Genomic DNA, 20152 nt, shown 5'->3' with positions numbered 1-20152 from the left:
TATATCGCTTTTATATACCAGCTTCTAACGCTGGAATAACTTTGTGAAACATCCTCTGTGTATAACCGCTCTATACAATGTTTCTTGCCGGACGACACACACATACATGTAATAGCAAGGACAGCAATGTAATTGGATGGTTCCTCATGAAGGCTGCCACACTACTCATAAAATTCGACAGCTCGATTATCTCCCATAAACAAAGGGAAACATATTTAAAATTAAAAAAAGATAAAAGTTGTTATGACGACATCATAAAAAAGGGTTGTAATTATTGTTTCAAATGTTGGACAAATTAATCAAAATCTATGCTAGCCTTTTCCCAGTTTGGAATTTCAGTTTTACATTCAGTTTCATTCTCAGAATGTTCTCAATTTCTTGTATAAACTAAATAAGTTCAAAAATTAAATCAGTATGTAAACATAAACTTCCGGATGAGAAATGAAATGAGTACAAAATTTTATCTTTTTGTGGAAATCAAATAGCGGGAGGTATAAAATATAAGCCGCACATGTGTTACAAACGCAGATGTGTTAAAAACGAATATTTGCTGTGCTAATATCGTTGGGCCGGCCCGGTGGCATGATGCCCCGTACGCAGCCCCCGTACCAGAAATTGCAGGCCTACCCCTCTTGAGGTTGTTGGCCGATAAAAAAAGAATATCGTTGAAGGGTAAAAATCCATCTTTAAGGTACTGGAGAGAGCAAATTAATTTGTCCATACTAGAATTGAATGCGGGTGTGTTCGTTCTGTTATTTAGCATACGGTTCTACCCTCCGTAGTACTTCGTTTCCCAATCCCAATCAAATCTTCCCTCCGATAATGCACACCGAAAAGAAACAAAAAAAAATCGTTATACGCTTCCAAATGTTTTGCTATTTTTGCTTGCGAATTTTTGGAATCCTTCCCGTGCTGTAGGGGTTGTAAACGAACGTTTCGTTTGTTGTTATTTCTTATCATCTTCCACTACCTACAATTTCAGTGTCTGTACACAACGTGAACTTGCCTCAGCCTAGCGCTCTATGTGACGCTCTGTTTATAATCATCCATAACCTGTCGCATATAGCAATATGCTCAATGCTAGTTTTAAAATTACAAAAATAATAGTAATATAAATACCAAAAAAAAAAAAATCTCGCTTATTTCAAATAGCACATGCTCGTGCAATACGCGTCCGTCCTTCGTTTTTGCTCTGGTGTGTGCCCAAACCCATCTACCCCCACACACACACACAGGCTTAGTTATGTACAGTGGTCGAAGAGTGTTGAATGTTGCGTTCGAACTCCTCCAGGCTCATCGCCTGACCGGCGTTAAGCGACGGAAGCTTACCTGCCGAGGCTTGGGCGAGCAGCTCGGGTGAAAACCAGCGCGCCAGCTGGTTGCTGGTCGGCGATAGCCCACCGTCACGGTTGTAGTTAATTACACCACCGGACGGAGGTGCGTTGACTGATGCGTTCTGCTGCTGCTGCTGCTGCTGCTGTTGACCACCAACGGACATGTTGGGAAGCCGGAACGCTTGCTGCGGGGCCATTGCCATATGCTGCTGTACGTGCTGATTACGGATAGCACGCTGCTGCTGTTGCTGCTGCTGATGACGTTGTTGATGCAACAACTGCTGCATATGGGGACTGATAATGTTGGGTGAATGTTGCTGCTGCGGTTGCTGTTGCGGTTGCTGCTGCTGTTGCTGACCTTGCTGCGATGCCAATGGTTGCTGTGATATGGGGTGATGCGCACCTAGAATCGGATTACCGCTACGGTTGTTGTTGAACGGCTGCTGCTGGAAATCCATGTTGCCAGGAAAGTTCATTGGCGAGAGGGCATGCTGTGGTAGTGAATGTATCAGCGGCATTTGCTGTTGCTGCTGCTGTTGTTGCTGCTGCTGGTGCAGCTGTTGCGGTACTTGTCCACCGTTTCCACTACCTCCTAAGAAAGACGCCCAATAAATTTGTGTCAATTAAACCAGCAAATCAAAATTAAGTATAAAACAAAATAAACAATTACAATAAAGGTATACCTTTCAAGATGGGTCTGCCTTGCGGTTTCGGCATAGCAATGTGCTGTTGTTGTTGCTGCTGTGGTGGTTGCTGTTGTTGGGATTGTTGCTGTTGATTTTGCTGCTGCTGTTGAGCAAGCTGCTGTGGTAACAGTTGTTGCCCACCACCACCACCACCCGGTTGTGATTGTTGTGTTTGCGTTAGATTCGTTTGTGGTTGTTGCTGTTGCTGCTGCTGCTGCTGCTGTTGCTGTTGTTGTTGCTGTTGCTGCAACTGTTTCAGATTCCACGGAATGTTGTTGGCCATCGCTGGCTGCATGCTCCGCATCGCACCAACCACTGACGACGGGATCGGATTCATTGGATTCATTATCGCCGCCACGACGGGCAGATGGTTCTGCGTAATACCCGGTCCGTGGTGGTGTATCATATTCATCGGCGGTGGATGAGGCCCACCTCCTTGTGGCCCGAACGGTGACGGTTGTCCTGCCATGTTACGCTGTTGCTGCTGCTGTTGATGATCCGTCTGCGGTGGTTGAGATTCGGTTGGGAACCCGGGTCCCGACTGCGGCTGTTGCTGCTGAGCCCCTGGTTGTGGGGGTTGCATCGGATGCATCACCGGATGCTGACCGGGATGTGGGTGCAGCGGGAACGGCGCTTTCTGCTGCTGCATATGTATTTGCTGCTTGATATACTGCTGATGTTGCATTTCGATCAGCGCAGTTATGTTAACCCCCATCCGGCCCGCATCGACGTGCGGTGGCATGTGCTGCTGCTGTTCGTTCAGCATCATCTGCTGGTGGGCAGGTAATGCCAGTTGCTGGGGTAAAGGACCTTGCTGCTGTTGTTGGGGTGGCAGCTGCTGAATATGGTGCGGCATCGCACCGTCCGGTTCCTTCTCCTGGGCGGCAGTCATTTTGCGCAGCACGGACGTAGGAGTGAATGCTAGCGGCGTCGGCGATGAAGCAACTTGTTGCGTTTGCATTACGTTTTGCTTCGATGGTGAGACAGAGTTCGCGGTAGAGCAGCTAATCATACGCCCTGGACCACCCTTCAGCATAGCAGTGGATGGCGACACCATTGCAACCGTTTCTGCAGCATTTGCACCTGACTGTCCCTGGGATGGTGTCGGTTGCTGTGGTGCCTGTTGCTGTTGATCATTTGGAACGTTGGAATGTTGGCGCGGCTCCTGTGCCGATTCCACCGGCCCTGGTGGATGATGCTGCATCACCTGCTCTTGTTCCGGCTGTGGCAGATGGGGAAAGTTTTGCATCGGTTGCGACGGTGGTGTCTGTTCCTTCATTTTCGCATGCAACTCCTGCTGGGCCTGCTCCGACTGTTGAGCTTGTTGCGGCTGTTGTGTTTGTGGTTGAGATGAAGATTGTGGTTGCTGCGGTTGTGTTGGTTGTTGTTGCTGCTGCTGTTGCACCGGTGGTTGTTGCTGTTGCGGCTGCTGTTGTTGTTGCTGCTGTTGTTGCTGTTGCTCCTGTCTTTTGCGATAATTCTCACGCTGCTCCTCCAGCTTTTTCCGGATCAGTGCGTTCTGCAGGATGGACTGCGTGTGGTACTGCAGCTCACGGGGTGACGGAATCCGCTGCGGCATCCCGTTGGGCAGCGGCGAAAGGCGTACTTGCTGCTTGGGATGAAACAGCAGATTCGCGTTGGCACCGGCGGGAGCTGGCGGTGGTGGAATCGGCATTGGCATCGGTGGTTGAATACTGTTCGGATTGAGGAGTAAGCTCGGTGACACGACACGAGACCCACCGTTGCAAGCGCCCAGCACGGCGGAAATGATTTCGCGGTGTGATTGGACCGTCGCTGGGTTTGTCAGTTGTTGCCAGAGACTGTGATGGGACACTTCGCCGTGCGCTACAGCCATCATCAGGGATTGCGTTTCCGGACGCTTCAGCAATTCGGTATGGCGCTGATCAGTTCCTGTTGTAAACAAGTGGGGAAATTGAAGTAACAGTTGGGTTAAATGTTGGAAATGTTGGTATGACAATTATTATCAGGTGATGTTTTTTGTTTCCTTACCTGGGTGTGGCATCGGCGCCATGTGCATCATCTGAAGCATGGCCGGAAGTGCGGTCATTGTTGTGCCCTGGTGTGGACCTTGTCCACTCTGATGCTGTACAACCGCGGCCATGTGCGCCGCATGTGCCGGATGCGCTGGATGGTTTTGGTGCGGTACGGATGTTGGTGGTACCGGTTGCGGCGGTGCTGCCGGCCCTACACCGTTCACCTGGTTCTCGCTCATCTGGTTGAGCAGCTTCTTGAATGCGAGCAGCTCCTGTTGCCGTATAGCACCGTTGTCCGGTGCCGGTGGTGCTGGTGGTGCCTGCGAATGAATCGCCCCGATCGCCGGATCATTACCCGGCATTATCAGTCGTGGGATGGAACCAATAGCGAGCGGTTCCGGGAATGATTCGTTCGCCACGGAAGCTCTACCACTGACTGCACCACCACCAGCCATGCCAGCGTTGGTGGACCCGGTGCCAGAACCGCCCACATCACCGTTCAAATCGGAAAGGCGGAAGTGTGCCTCCAGCTCTTCGACGCTGTGCACCTGGCCCAGACTGGCCGGGCTCGGCATGGAACCAAGGCTAGATATGAGCGGTACCGGAGCACGCTCACCAACCGGTGGTGTGGCAGACGCATTGCTACCCGTAACGCCCAACATTTGCTGCAGATTGCGATTCTGCAGCTGCTGCTGGTGTTCATGGTGCAGCTGTTGCTTTTGCTGCTGTTCGTCGCTCATCATCGATTTGATGTGCTGCATCGCATGCCTATCGAACGGTTGGTTTGGTTCCATCGGTTGAGGATGTTGCTGTTGATGAGGATGCGGTTGTTGCTGTCGCTGCTGCTGTTGCTGTGCCATCTGTGGATCCAGCTGGTTCTTCATCGCCGCCGAACGGTTGAACAGCTCGAGGAATGATTGCGACGAGTTCGATGTCGCTGCCGGTGAGATCGGTGCAAAGTACTTATTGCACGAGGCCGACGTTGCATTCGTGTTCTCCTCGAACGTCGCAATATCCTTCATCATCTTGTCGATGTCTTCGTGTAGGGAATTTTGACGGCTGCGAGTATCTTTTCCTTCATTCGTGTTTCCCTTATCGTTCTCCTGACGGAAAAATTGCGAAAAACGACTCCCACCACTAACATCATTCTGTAAAAAATAAGACGATGCGTATAAGTTTAAAATTGAAAACAGGCAAATAGTTACATTACTTGGCATAGGACTCACCAGCATGTTGGAGTAAGTGTTCTTTATCATGTCCATAGCGTTGTACTCGTTCAGCCCCTTATCGCGGAATCCGCACAGTTCCTCCATTAGGCGCATATCTTCGTTAATGGATTCGTCGCCGGTCGGTGGCTGCGATGGGGACGATTGATCGCCCGCCTTCTGTATGCCATTCTCGTTCACAGTGCCATCTTTCGGTCGTTCGGATTCTTCCACACCTTCGATCATCTTCAAAATGTCCTGCTCGCAAGTTCTGGTGCCAGGGTGACGCGTTTCATCCGCCTCCGGATCGACCTCCTCATTCATGGACTGTGGTTCGGTAGACTGCTGATCGGGTTGATGATCAGACGATCCGGAATCGTTCGTATTACCACTGTTCGTTTCGCCAGCCGATTCGCTTCCATGTTCGGACACCGTTTCATCAAATCCGCGCAACTCGATCGTGTCGTGCTGAGTGGTTGGCTCGCTGAACCACTCCGGTTCCTCGTTGTCGCGCCCGTTGTCGCTGTTGTAGCGTCGACGATCACCGTACGACATACCACCACCACCACCATGGTGGTGATGATGATGATGGTGATGACTGTTGTTATTGGAGCCATAGTTTCCTCCCGTACCGTAGTTGTTGTATCCGTAATTCCACCCATCACCGCGCCCCTCTCCATAGCCACCGGACGATCCACCCTTGTGAAAACCTCGCATCGGACCACGTCCGTTGTCATTTTTCTCCCATCGATCACGCCGCTCGCGGGTTTCCCGAGCGTCCCTGTCGTACCCGCGCCCATCGTCATGATAATCTTTATCCTGCAGGTTGCGCCCATCGCTATTTCGACCTCGTGGACCATCCTTTCCCTCCTTCCCGTCACGCATCGGTTCCCGGTCCCGGAATCCACCGGACGACGACGAATTCCCACCACTTCCAGTGCGATAGTCACCCGATTCCATCCGGTATTCCCACATGCTGTCACGCGTCATAATACGGCCGCTACCGATTCTACGCTCCCGGGCACCGCCGCCACTACCTCCACCACCTCCACCGCCAAGCATATCCCGATCAGAACGCAGCAAGCTACCAGGCAGACCCAGGTTTCCTGCACCAGACGATGACGGTGCGGATGGCATTTGACAACCCATGTTAAACGAACGACGCTGCGGCGATAGCACGATGCCTTCCTCCTTGCGCAGCCTTTCCTTTGGATCAGCCATACCTCCTGCTCCACTTCCGCCGCTGCCACCTCCGGAACGACGCATTTCGCTTCGACTCATCGTGACATTCGTGATATTGTTGCTTCCGGCGAGTGATCCACCACTGGCAGAGCCACCTGCTGATGTGCCACCTCCACCGTACGATGAACGGTTGCGTCCGTAGCCCCCACCACTGCCAGCGCCGCCACCTCCACCATTCGGACCGTCATCGTCATAGGGCGTTTCGGAGCGGCGTACCAGCATGGAAATCATCTTCAGGTGTTTTTCCGATTTGGCATCATCCATGCAGGGTGGACGCACCTTGGATAGGTCCGAATCGCGCAGAGCCAGCAGCTGAGAGGCCGTATAGCGGGTCCGTGCAGTGTTCGATACCGGTTCCCGGTCATCCGTCGTCGATGTCGGCAGCATCGTTTCCTCCTGTTCATTTCCCGCAGGCGAATCTCCCATCGGTGACATCACTTCCCGGCGCTGTTGCTGGAACGAACCACTTCCACCGATCTCGTAACCTGCGTCTTTCTTACCTCCGCCACCAGCACGACCACTACCACTGGTGGTCGGTGTGAGGGAACGGAGCCGACTTCCGTACAGCTCACCAACGTCGTCCATCAACAGAGCGCCCTTCCCGGAATGAAAGGGACCCTCGAGCGTATCGGAGGCCGAATCGGACATGGTTTCCGTTCGTAACGGTCAGCACGCTCGCCCTCCCGCTTTGGCAAAACCCCTTTCCAATAGTCGATCGTGCGTTAATATCAAAACGGTTTCTTAGAAAAAGTCTTACTCTTCGCAAATCGTCAAGCTCACACAAGCACACAAATGATTGGATGTAACAATGGCAGCTTTGCAGTCTGCTTCCAATTTGTCAGCGTTTTTCACTCGAAACTGTCATTTGCGGATGGTGAGTCTGCTGTCATCACCAACAACAGCAACAAAAGCACAAGGGTTTGTTGCTAGCAGAAGCGATTTTACGGAATTTTTATAAACCTTGCAACTTCGCTCGAAACAAAATGTCTGTCTCTCTCGTTGTGGCAATGGTATTAGTCCCAACGCACCGATGCTATGGTGAAAGTAGGATGCATCCTCGATACTTCACACGTCGAATTAATAGTTCAGTTTAGTCGAAAAGGGATCGCTCTCCCAGTGTTCAGAATCCGCTTTTCCCCCACTTCCCGTCGTCCTTATATCACCCTTTCGCTTCCCCCACAAAGGGGGGGAGGCCTGGAAGGAAAACGCGTTAAGATTAGCTGGAGGCTTTTCCCGTCACACATATACAAATGAACATATATACACACACAAGCACGGATACGTACACATCACACAACGCTTTGAAATGTACGGTTTACCAGGTTAAAAGTCAAGTTTTTGCCACACAAAGCTGCCACCTACTCGCACTATTTCACCGTCATCAGTCTTCAGCACTGCTTACTTTATCACAGAATGTCTATTTTATTTGCAGCACTCAAGTAAGCCGCTGGACTTAGAGCGCACACCCGCTCACCAGCTCTGGTGTAGGAAATTTCCTTCGCGTTACAGTCGGCACACAAAAAATACGTCTCCAACAAAAAATGGCTTCTTCGCCCTGGCTTGCTCGGAAACTGTGGCAAACCGACTAGGCCTCCTACGAGCGCCCCGACAAAGCGAAACCGTTGCGTGAATCAAATGCAATGCCCTTTACTTGACGACGGACACAGCGCGTGATACACCGAAACCGAACACTCTGCACTCATGAAAATCGCTCATAAGTAGGTCCGTACAAAACGAAGGTATTACATAGAAGGAAATGACACTTTTGATGCGTTCATCAAGGCTATTGTTGGAGATTATGTTACCAGGTCGTTCAATTCGAAGTGTTTTGACGTTTTGCTATATGACATATGGGTTCCGGGAGAAAAACCTGTTTTTCGGTCAAATGTAGGTCGTTGGTCATATTATTCACAAAATAGGTTATCAGCGTTGCGAAATTATCATTACTATATTTTCTACAGCTGATTCAATCAAATAAAGTTCTTCCACTCAACACAAAGCCGTGCGCATAATCATTACATGTAAATATGTAACAAAGAAAGAAAATTGTAAAATCCTCGGGCTGTATTGTATTACAATATACCGTAAAGAGAACACACACAAAAAAAGAAAAACGAACAAAATTATTGGAACTGCTCCTACAATCACTTACATTAGCATTGTTTTAAATCGTGTGTATCTGCCAGTTATGAAAAAGAGCTCAATTGAATCATTATTCTTCATAGCAATACAGATAAGGAACACTCCAACTGTAGGTTAACGGTAAATTTCATTTCGAACATGACATAAGAGTTCCGTTCATCTAGAGTGTTGAAAAGACCCTTTCCACCCCTTGGTTTCCGCCTATTCCTGGTAACCGGGCTATCGTTTCGCCAGCAACAAACAATTTGTAATGCGTATTTCAACTTCGATGCCATACATCGTTTTCTCAACAAATACTTCTTATATGTATTAGCTCTGTTAACTACGAATTAAAATGGAGTTTTGTAAAATTGTTTTACGCCAGTAAATTAAAATTTACAAGCGTTTCAAGTTTGAATAAAAACCGCCTTTGTGATCATATTGGACTATTGGGTTGAAAGTTATCTGACAGACATGGTTCGGTCAATGTTGGTGAGCTTGGCGTATTGACTCGTCAACGGGACTGTTGCCACACACACATACACACACACACACACACACGCTCGAACCATATACGGAAAGGGCCGCAAAACTGTCATTTGTGATTTGAGCCTCCATTTGTGCAAAAGGCCTTTTGTCAACAACTGATTTTATGTTGACTTTGTGTGCAACCGTGTGCACATAGGATAGGCTGAAGTGCCGTGCCATAAATATTTTCTCTTTATTCCTAGCTGAAGATTAATCTGCAGTAATGTATTGTAGTCAGATGATGTTCTTCATTTAATAATCTTTATTTTATTAAGTACATATCACCAACATCAACCATTTTATTCATCTTACGTATTTGAGAAAAGTTCAACGGAATAGTCCACATTAATTTAATCGTTTTGAACCGTCGACGCATTTAAAATTCTTACTAAATATTATGCAATTTAAGTTTAAGTTAATTAAAGAAATATTCTTAGTTGCTCCGCGAGCTTGGCCTACTGCAGTAGTCATATCGTCGTATGCCAATCCAATATTTTTGCTTTTCTGGTGGACGTATCCACCTGGTATTATCGTATCCATCCATTTCAATTTGGGCCTACCACGGGCCTACCTAAGAAATGACAAAGAACTTCTGGTTTAAATCTTTGCGTAAAGGAGAAATGCCTAACAAGAATAGATATCAATTCAACTCCGCTAATGTTCAACTTAAACCGTTTTGTAGGTTTTCAAGGAGTTTCAATGAGGTGCAGGGTTGAATTGAAGCATAAACACGAAGAGAATTTCTGAGTTGTTTGAAAAAAATTGATAAGTAAAAGTTTTCTCGATGTTTACAGCTGCTTGTTGAAAAGTGTGACAAAATATTCGTTATGATTTAGAATCTTTTATCGCAGCATTACTTGAAGAATGTTTCAAATTCTTTGACTCATTTAGTTTCTTTCCGTTGATAAACATTCTTCCAACTTTTGTAGTTGAAAATATAATCGCAAAGTATTGGAGGAAAGTACTTAAACGCACTGTCTTGAAGTCTGTTTTGCGATCTGCTTGGTCTTATTTATAAAGTCATAAAGTCTCCTAGACGAGAAGATAGCTCTCAACAAAGGTATCGTGAAGAAAGTGTATTTTTTTTACTAATAACGCCTCGATAATAACAATAATCCAAAGTATAACAACAGCGGCATAACTTTCCTACGAGTCTTAAAAGAAAACCATCTTTCTTTGGTGTGTAGCGTTACCATAGAGAATGCAAGTAGCATAGTAACTTGTTTTTTTTTTCTTTCTTCTCTGGCTGGTTCGAGAGCTAGCCGGAGTCGCAGAAGAGTTGGTGCAGTTCTCTTGGGTACAAGGGGGTATTATTTATAACTAACTTCATAAAAGGACAAAATAGAAGCATTTATTTATAGCATTCACTCCAACTCGTCCGTCAGTTGGTTAGTCGGTGTGCGGGATTTGTCTGGGTGTCAACAATCAAATATTTGTGCAGTGATATTGTATACGGACATAGAGCGGACGGCTCCTTAGATCGCAAGATGTCCAGAAATTACACGGTAAAGAGCGATAATTACTATCAGAAGGAGATCGGGTTGCACAGTGTGCAATCAATCGATGGCGATTCCTTGCCAGACTACAGTGAATTCGATACCGAATCGGTTACTTTGGACTATTTCAAGGAAAGGTAAAACGAAGGTTTTAACTTTACGCATGTGTGCTCTCGCCCTGTATGTGCTTGTGTGTGTGTGTGAACTGTGTGTATACCGATATAAAAACATATTTTCCCCAACCGCCCATTTCGAAGGAACGGACATTTGGACTATAAGTCAAGAAGATGTCGATGTTGTGTTTGTGCGATTTACCCCCCCAAAAGGAAAATCAAACGGAAAATTCCTTGCTAACCAAAGTTCTTTCATCCACAGTAATGCAATGCATCCTGGTACAAACTACAATTTTTATGCTTTCGTAAAGCAAATCATAAACATACAAACCAACCGGGTTTTGCCGTACGCTTTTAACACGCAAGGATATTCCTTGATACAACTTCACCAACATGAAACATTAGAACATTCAGTTGTGGTTCATGTTGCGTTCTGTAGTGAAGGAGGCCACATAGTTTATGCTTGAGATTGAATCGACCACGACATAACACAAGGGCGGACACATTAACACCCCAAGATTGATTATAAATAGAACTTAGCTTATGACGTTGTTTGATAAAAAAAAGAAATTAGTTCTTTCTTTTCGTTCCCCTGCGTGAGAAAGAGAAGCTATAGCTATGCATACACACTTAGAAAACAAATATAAGGCAGTTGTTCGTTGCGTTATGATTTTTTTTGGGAAGGGATAACTTTCTTATTCGACTCGGAAAGCAACCAAAACAATCGCTTTGTAGAAGCGTTGATATCAATTTTCCAGCAGTTCATGATGCTACCTATATGCCTTCATAACAACTATCCATATAAAAGATACTAATTACCTTTAACTCTTTACATAGGTTCAATCGTTTCCTCACACTAACTTTTACGGTGGCTCAAGTATTGGTTCATATTGCAATCTGCTGGTATAACACTCATACACGTACACTGTCCAGCATCCGATGCATCCGCAATTGAGCTGGGAATGAACTAATCAATGTCCAATAATATCATCGCCCTCTTCGTACTGACGTACCATCGCATCCGTGTTACGGTTGTGAATTATAGTCGCCATTTGATTCATATGACTACATCCAGTGGCACCTAACCCGAGCCAGAACGTGCACAACGCCGGTAAACGCATCCAACTTATAGCACAACAAAACACATCAGCCATTCGTTAGTTTTTAAATGCACAACAGCCGTACTGCACTGTACGAATAGCAGCTCCTTTTGAGATTTCATATTGCTTTTAATGCTTATCTGACGCTATTGCTGTTAACGCCTGCTGTTTGTGTCGCTGCTCGATCTCTGAAGCTGTCTGTGGTTAATAGCGCCAATCCTGTATGCTGCTACGAATTCCTGCAACTTGCTGTGCATGTTCCAAGATTGCAGTTGAAAGGAGCGCTTCTTGAACCAGGCCACAAATAGCCGAATAGCAAGAAAAGGCGCGCGAAAGCTTGAAATCAAAAGCAAACCAGCTGCAAACAAACATTTCCGCATAGTTTAAGGCTTGAGGTGAGTTGCATGCGAAGGCGTGCGACAACGATGGATAAACGGCCGATGTAGTGCCTGTGACAAACATCACCTATATCTAATATAAGTCTTTTCCATTGCACCGTTCCAAAAGTACCAAACGTGGACCATCGCCGGATAAAATGGCACCAACGACAACAATTGAAACTGTCACCATCACGCGGCCACTGAAGGTAAAACTCGCTATGTCTAAATAACAGAACAACTTAAGAAATATACCTCATCTGTGGTTCTTCGTTTGCAGGTTATTGCCTTCATCTGCGGTGTTATCGTAATCATTTTGATGATCCTAGCCCTCACATCCACCGACTGGCTGATGGCTGAAAGTTGGCGCCAAGGACTGTTTGTTCACTGCATTGAGGAAGGTTATGAACTGCCATTGCCATTCAACCTGCAAGACCCCGCCGGATGCTACCCAAGCCGCGATGTTGGTAAGTCACATAAAGCTTTTTTTAGAGTACGATAGAAGATTGAGCTTTTACACGGTTACTCCGCAGCTTATATCAAGGCAACGGCAGCACTCTGCATCATCACGCTTGTAACCGATGCCCTGGCAACGTTTCTTACCGGATTGGGCCTCCGTACCCAGGATCACAACCTGAAATATAAGTTCTACCGTGTGGCTGTTCTCATCATGATGGTTGCACGTAAGTATAGGTTCAAATTTTGCAAACCCATGCAGACCTAACTTCCAATTTCACATTGCAGTGATATCACTTCTAATCGCGGTGATCCTGTACCCGATTTGCTTTGCAGCTGAATTGAACATTGGTAAGAGTAAAAAACATTATGACATACAATTTCGTTTCACATTTAAACGTTTATTTTAAAGGATTGATTGATTGCGACAAAGAGTTATTATCCATTTGCGATTAAATCTTGCAGGAATATGCAAAATACAATTTATCGCCTGTGTGTCTATAATTCTATATCATTCTCTCATTCTTTCTCTTTCTCGTTTCTCTTTTATAGCCAATCGGTTGGTATGGGAGTTTGGGTGGGCGTACGGTGTCGGCTGGGGCGCGGCAATCTTTCTGTTCGGTGCCGTCGTGCTCCTGTTGTGCGACAAAGAGTCGGAGGAGATCTACTACAAGGAAAGGAAAATTGTACACGACGCATCGTTAAGAGACTAGGCCAGGGCACACGCTCTGCCCGACGTTGTGCTTTAGACAATAGGAGAGAACTCAAGAGAAGAACACGCTAAATCACGATCCATCAACGGTCCAAGCAGTAAAAAATGCCGTTATCGTAGCCGAATCTCCCGATCAAAGTGAATGATGCGTCTTGGCTAAAGCGAATTACGTTGCACCCTGGTATATATCAACATTTTTTTAATTTCCTCCTTCTATTTATTTACTGCAATAACCTAAGCGGAAGTTTTGCATATGAATCTCAGGCGAAAGCCGTTTCATTCGTTACCATTATTTAAAAGCTCTCGGTAACGTTCGCAACTGTATGGCGCAACATAACCATACGCTCCTATATCGGGAAAGCAGAATGAATTGAAGCCGGTACGCGTTTCTAGTATTTATTGAACTATAAATTTGCCATATATTCTCGCCCGCATTGAATCTCAATTGTTTACAAGCCGGTGTTTATGTTTTGTTTTATATTTTTTTCTTATGCTACTGCTATAAAACCCAATCTTATATCGATATACAGCTGACGACACGATTGAATGCGGTGAGATATACAATGAAAATACAGCACTACGTCAAATTGTACATATACCAATCCTCTCCAGCAGTCGAATCGAAACCGGTTGCAAATAAAAAAGTGAAACATTGCCTGGGAGAACTACATAGTAACAAATTGAACAAACAAAAACATCCCCATGCACAAGAACTTAGATGCACGCGATATCTCTGTTTTCTCTTGAAACGATCGGGCAGCGTTTATATCTTCTTTGTAGTTGGTTTGTGGCAGATCAGTCGAAGTAAGCTTAACGGTAACTCATGTAGTGTTGTACGGAATTTGTAGGTATCGGGCAAACACAAAATGAAAAACACATGATTGAGCGAATACTCTCTTAGCACAGGCAGGCAGGCTGAGCTCCCCTCCTTCCGATTTAACAATCGCAACACACGACACATATATACACACATGCAGACACATACATATATAAGATAATTAAAATCAAAGCGAATTCTTGTCATGTAAATTAGCATTGAATATTCAAAGCGTTTTTAAACGAATATCGAGCTCATGTAATATAATATATAACTAATTATTTCCTTCATCCGTTTTTTGCAAAACCGAATTAAACAAACAACAAAATGATAGGTCTCATTCGAGCAAGTGAATCTCACAGTTTTTTATATGACGCGAGACGGAAAAATTGATGAACGAGAAGAGTCGACCCTTGCGGGTCCGGGTCGAACAAAACACTATTCATACATCCAAGGCTTCTGTCCTTGCTGCTTCTTAGGATGATACGAAAGCTACCACCAAGTCAAGCATAGATGAAAAGCATTTTAAAATCATTTTCGTTCCCCCATTTTGTACACATACACACCCAAACAAAGCGGTGAATAAGAAAACCATGACAAAAGAAAGGCTAATTTTGCTCTGATGAATGATGCTCTTCCTTTTTCCCCGTTAAAGAAAATCACATCTCCTCACACACATGTCAATGCATTAGAAACACATTTCGGACGGTACAGTTAGTGCAAGCGTGTATTGATTGGTAAAAGTGTCAATTGTGTATATAGCCGCAAAAAAAAGAATTCATTCATCATTACACATGTATAACCACACAAAAACAAAACGTTGTAATAAATAATTTAAACATATCTATTGTACACGAACTGTTTCCATTTTGTTGTTTGGTAATGGTGAATATGTGTTTTTTATACTAAAATAATATACCTGGGAGCACGTTAAACAGAAAATAACGAACGAAAAACCAGGTAGATAAAGAATTTGAATCGCGGGGCCAAAAGAGTACGAACATAAGTTTTGTCCATTTAGCTTTCCGTGCACCAGCTCGTTTGCTCGTTTTGAGATACAGACCATACTGCTCGCGTAGATATATTTAACTAGTAGAAATGTTAGTGCATATGTTTTATGTGTAGGTTTATTTATTTTGCGAAACTAACTCCAAATATTAATTGAATCCAATAAATTGCTTGACATGGTATACGTCCCGTGGAAACGATTGGGGGGAGCGTATATAAATAAGGACGTTTATAATTAGAATGCCCTTAGAGTAGATGAGGGCCACCGAAGAAACCACTGCCAATTTGCGTACGGTAAAGTAACATAAAAACATAACAAGAAAATATCCATACTTAACCATAATTAGGTTCAAACCAAAATAGACGAGAGATAAAGATACATTTTTGCAAACATATCGGTATAGATAAAAAGAAAACAACTTTACGAAAGGAATGATTAAAGTAAACTAACTTACCTTCCCCTATATCGTATTGAGAGCTTCTCGAAAATGTGCACAAGGACATTTCGTCGCATCAACTTTCGAATTTCGTGCAAATACGTGTGCGCATTAAAACATTAATCGGTTTTGTGTCAATGTCGGCACGCGGAAATCATACTGGGAATATGATATAAAAAGGTTACGCATAACCCCCCCAAAGCCGCACAGAAAACAGTGGTTGAATGTACACCTGTTTGTGTGGATTTAGGTTTCTAATCAGTCCCCCCGAAAGACCCTGTATCTCTCTGTATTGCTGTTTGCTGGGACATTATACTAACAATTTGTTTAATTATAAATAAAACAATAAAGCGAAAAGTGGAAAACCGTTTCAAATTAACATTGCGTTTGATTAACAGTTTATTCGATTAAGATGATCATCATGCTGCTGAGCGTATTAAATAGGTCTTTACGATAGTGTAACCGAGAAAAATAATTATAATTAAAACGACCAGTCTTGTCGCACCGTGGTACAGCTGTCGTACGCTGCAGCATCATTTGTGCAGATCCGTCAACGGCACGTACATCACCCCCATCAGTTTGGTGTTGGTGATCTGCCCGTCTAGCGCTTTATCGATCTGCTCCAGATACTGTGTGCTGCCTTCCGGACCGACCGGTACAATCAGCCTGCCTCCCGGTTTCAGCTGGTTGATTAGCTACAACACGGAATAAATGCTGAACGTGATGCTACTAAGAGGCCAGAAGCGGATTTTCCCCATGCTTACCTCTTGCGGTGTTTCAGGTGCAGCTGCTCCCACATGAATGCAATCGTACGGGGCATGCTCCTTGCAACCTTGTCGACCATCACCTTCTGCAATAAGAAGGAACAATATTCACAGGCATTGTTTAGAAAATATTCCATTTCAGTCAATATGTGATGCCTCAGCATTACCGACGAGTATCAGCTTGCCCGTATCGATTAACGATTGATCGTCCTGACCGATGTTTTTGCGACCCAGCTCGACAAGCCGCGGATGGTGCTCAATGCCGACAGCGTACCCGGTAGCAGTCGGATCCTGGTGTATGAAGCGGGCAAAGCAAGCGGTTAAATATCCCGACCCAGAACCAACGTCCAACACCTTACTGTTGGGCTTCAGGTACGGCTGCAAGAGTTCCAGCGCATGGGCGTGCTGTAAGAAGAATGTAACATTAAGAATGTAGATATTGAACCCGCGCTTCGACCTGCAAATAAAGTACCATATGCGGTGCACTGATAGTAGCACTGTGTCCAATCCGTTGAGGCGCATCGACATACGGTTCCCGGCTTTCCGGTACGTAATGCTTCCGATCGGTAGCTATCATTGCCTGTGCGACCGCTTCCGATTTGATGATGTTGTACTCTGCGGTTAGGTAAGGTAACAGTTTGCAAACTTTAACTGGATACTCTGTAGGGAGGGCCTTGCTTACCTTGCAGTTGACGAATAAGATCCGCATTATTCAACCCTTTGGAACGCCAGGCCATTTTGTTGTCGGTTTGTGCTTGGGAGAGACTTGCGCTGCAATAAAAATAAGTATGCTGTAATGCTGAAAAATTTCAGTCACACTATGCTTGAGCTACGAAACGACACGATACAGCACTTACGTAGTAAAGTCTACAAAACAGTTCCCAGCTGTAGGGGTATTTCGACAAAAAGAGCAGCAACAGTAGCGAGTTCGGATATCGCTTCCGTAATTGTAGATGGTGCTGTCAAAATTCTTGCTTATTTTATCGATGCGCAAGGCCTACTGATCTTACTGTGAGCAGGTCAATTATCATTTATATCTCACTATGTTACTCCACAGGAACAAGGTAGTCTAAATCTATTACAGGCTTACAATTGTATCATGAAAATTTTACATAAACAACTGCTTTGTTTGCAGACTTATCAGCCAGCCAGGACAGGACACTCAGCTGTTTGCAAAACCAAAACAATAAAAAGGTCCTGGTGATTTTGTAGTAGCGTTCGTTCACATATTAACCTACACGGTTGCTTATTTCCAATATAGTTAAGCAAAAAATTTTCACTTTAAATGAGTTTGTTCCTCTTCTATGACAATGCATTGCATTAAACGTAATGTTATGTGTTTTAATTTCTTTGTTAATTCATAACATCAAGGAGGGATACACTTTCGGTTACATCAATAACAGTTTCCAACATTTCTTTTCAAGTTGTTTTTCTATGCTTGAAGCGTTATTCTATGGGATTGTTTGAGTGTGAATTATTACAATTACCTTACTGTTTTGTTATTCACGAAAGAGTCTTCGCTCGTCTTCGGTGCAGCTACCACTTGGTATTTTTATAATCACCAATGGCTCCTCAGTCGGTGCGAACTGTCAAACAAAACATTGTTTTCCTATTCCATAAACGTCAAGTGCATAACGTCACAGTGAGTTCAATACGGTGTTGTTACGAAAACGTTTCTGCAAACATATGCAGCATTGCCAATAAACTGTACATAATTGCGCTTTCCAGAACAGACAAGGATGCTGCTGAGAAGAGCGTACCGTCCTTTGGGGCGTTCCTTTGCAAGAATCGGGTTCATGTCCCACTCGACGATAGCCTCACAGGAACCGGCCGATTCCGAGACGGTCTCGAGTGCCATCGATAATCTGTCCAAGCCCGTACATGTGCAGCTGCCGAAGAGAAATCCTTTCATGAAATCCATGTTTCTTGGTACAGTCGATACGGAACTGTTATCTTTTCCGGAATCACTCAACAGAGAAGAGCAAGCGCGTGTTACGAAACAAAAGGAAGACCTGGAGCGAGTAATGCGATCCGGTAGTAAACAATCCGCCACCGGCACGGAGCTTTACGGCCTGCAAGGACCGCTAGAGTACGGTGGCAATCAGTTCATCGAGACGGAGCTAGCGTTTGTTAATGAACCGCTCATGGATGATCGTTCCAAATCGCTGGTCGCACTCGAACATAATGCAATCGTGAAGTTGATCGCACAGTACGGTACCGATGCAGCGAAAGACCTTTACCTATCAAAGCTGTGCAGCGGTGCAATGATTGCAGCCAGTGCACTGTATGAGGTGGACAGTCCCCGGCAAACGATGTTCAGTACGGTCGCCACGCTAGACTTTACTAGCGGCAGTTGGACACTGAACGGGTCGAAGGTGTTCCTGCGGAATGGAGCAACCATCCCCGGACTGCTGCTCGTGATCGCATCCACCAAAAACATGCAAAAGCTGAGTAAAGAAGACGGTACGTTTGCAGCATTTCTACTTGACACGAACACACCCGGCGTTCGTATATCGCAGGACGACCTTGGCAATGGCGGTCTCGCACGAGTAACAGTACAGATGAACCATGTAGAGATACCCGAAACACATGTGGTCGGGATGGAATCCGACGGTGGTACGATACTGTCCAAATATCTGTCTGCGGTCCGCGTGCAGTCCAGTGTGGTACGTGTGTCACTGCTAAAGAAGGTGCTGAATTCGCTAACCGATTTTTGCATCAATTCGAACACTTCAATCGGTGACATGATGTGAGCTTTGTAGCGTTTTAGTAAGGATGTACAGTCATTCTAATATTTTCTTGTTTACTTCTGTTACACAGGGATATTGAAATCGTACGGGAGCAGTTGGCACGCATGGCAAGCATAATTTATGCGTCCGAAAGCCTAATCTACATGACCACCAGTATGATGGATGATTTCGAAAATCAGGACGTAGAGATGGAGGCTGCTATAACAAAAGTCTTTACGACGAGTAGTTTGCTCAACCAGGCGATGCTTCCGTTGCAGTTCCTGGGTCCGCAGGCGCTAAGCAAAGAGTACTGTTTCGAGGACCTGTTCAACGATGCGCTAAAGATGTTCATTGGCAATGAATCAGTTGACTCGGTCAACCTGTTCATTGCCCTGTCAGGACTGCAATACGCAGGTGTAAGTATCTCTTTCTTTTATGTTTTGTTTAAATTCGACACTATTTTTTTTGCTCCCATCGCTACAGATGCACTCGTACGAAACGATTAAAAAGGATCGTAACCCTGCCATGAACCCGTCGTACGTACTGTCCAAACTATTCGAGAAAACGTCGATAGAAAATCCGAAGAAGTTTGCCAACCTGCAGCAATACTTCCATCCCTCACTCGAACCGGCCGCACACTGGATCGAGCTGTCGATCGTGCGACTGAAGCTCGCCACAGAGTGTATTCTGTCCCGGCACGGTGTGAAAGTGGTCGAACGGCACATTGAGCTGGCCCGGCTGGCAAACGTCGCGACGCTGATTTATGCGATGATCGCCAGCGCATCCCGTGCCTCTCGTTCGTACTGTATCGGATTGCGGCATGCTTCCCAAGATGTGCACCTAGCGAACATGTTTTGCCGAGAGCACAGTGAAAAGATTCGAATGCTGGCGCTGGAACTCGAAAAGGGACCGTACATTACGAGCGATGACGATTACAGCGTAATAGCGCGCAATTTGTTCCGTGAGAAGCGCTATTATTTCGAGCATCCGATTACGAAGAACTTTTAAAGAACGCTTTTAAGCTTACCGAAGG

General features: G+C 45.4%; 4 protein-coding genes across 4 annotated transcripts; 2 read left to right on the top strand and 2 right to left on the bottom strand.

The window, feature by feature from the left end:
• Positions 1-1237: 1237 nt before the first annotated feature.
• On the bottom strand, positions 1238-7109 carry LOC128708459 (uncharacterized). Its single transcript, XM_053803441.1, has 4 exons — positions 5241-7109; positions 4031-5162; positions 2018-3931; positions 1238-1926 (listed from the first exon to the last, which is right to left on the bottom strand). Exons 1-4 carry the CDS (start codon positions 7107-7109, stop codon positions 1238-1240), a joined length of 5604 nt encoding a protein of 1867 aa, XP_053659416.1.
• A 3488-nt stretch (positions 7110-10597) lies between these two features.
• LOC128708271 (transmembrane protein 47) lies at positions 10598-13447 on the top strand. The gene is made up of 6 exons (XM_053803235.1): positions 10598-10743; positions 12327-12405; positions 12477-12663; positions 12730-12879; positions 12941-13003; positions 13205-13447. The coding sequence occupies exons 1-6, from the start codon at positions 10598-10600 to the stop codon at positions 13363-13365; spliced, it is 786 nt and encodes a 261-aa protein (XP_053659210.1). The 3' UTR covers positions 13366-13447.
• A 2712-nt stretch (positions 13448-16159) lies between these two features.
• On the bottom strand, positions 16160-17127 carry LOC128714210 (protein-L-isoaspartate(D-aspartate) O-methyltransferase). Its single transcript, XM_053809089.1, has 5 exons — positions 17073-17127; positions 16863-17005; positions 16558-16795; positions 16391-16476; positions 16160-16321 (listed from the first exon to the last, which is right to left on the bottom strand). The coding sequence occupies exons 1-5, from the start codon at positions 17125-17127 to the stop codon at positions 16160-16162; spliced, it is 684 nt and encodes a 227-aa protein (XP_053665064.1).
• A 1002-nt stretch (positions 17128-18129) lies between these two features.
• LOC128712020 (complex I assembly factor ACAD9, mitochondrial) lies at positions 18130-20127 on the top strand. The gene is made up of 3 exons (XM_053806917.1): positions 18130-19139; positions 19211-19535; positions 19603-20127. The coding sequence occupies exons 1-3, from the start codon at positions 18130-18132 to the stop codon at positions 20125-20127; spliced, it is 1860 nt and encodes a 619-aa protein (XP_053662892.1).
• Positions 20128-20152: the final 25 nt, after the last annotated feature.

The sequence above is a fragment of the Anopheles marshallii genome, chromosome X (assembly GCF_943734725.1).
Source record: "Anopheles marshallii chromosome X, idAnoMarsDA_429_01, whole genome shotgun sequence".
NCBI classification, from domain to species: domain Eukaryota; kingdom Metazoa; phylum Arthropoda; class Insecta; order Diptera; family Culicidae; genus Anopheles; species Anopheles marshallii.
This window is presented reverse-complemented; position numbering and strand designations above follow the sequence as displayed.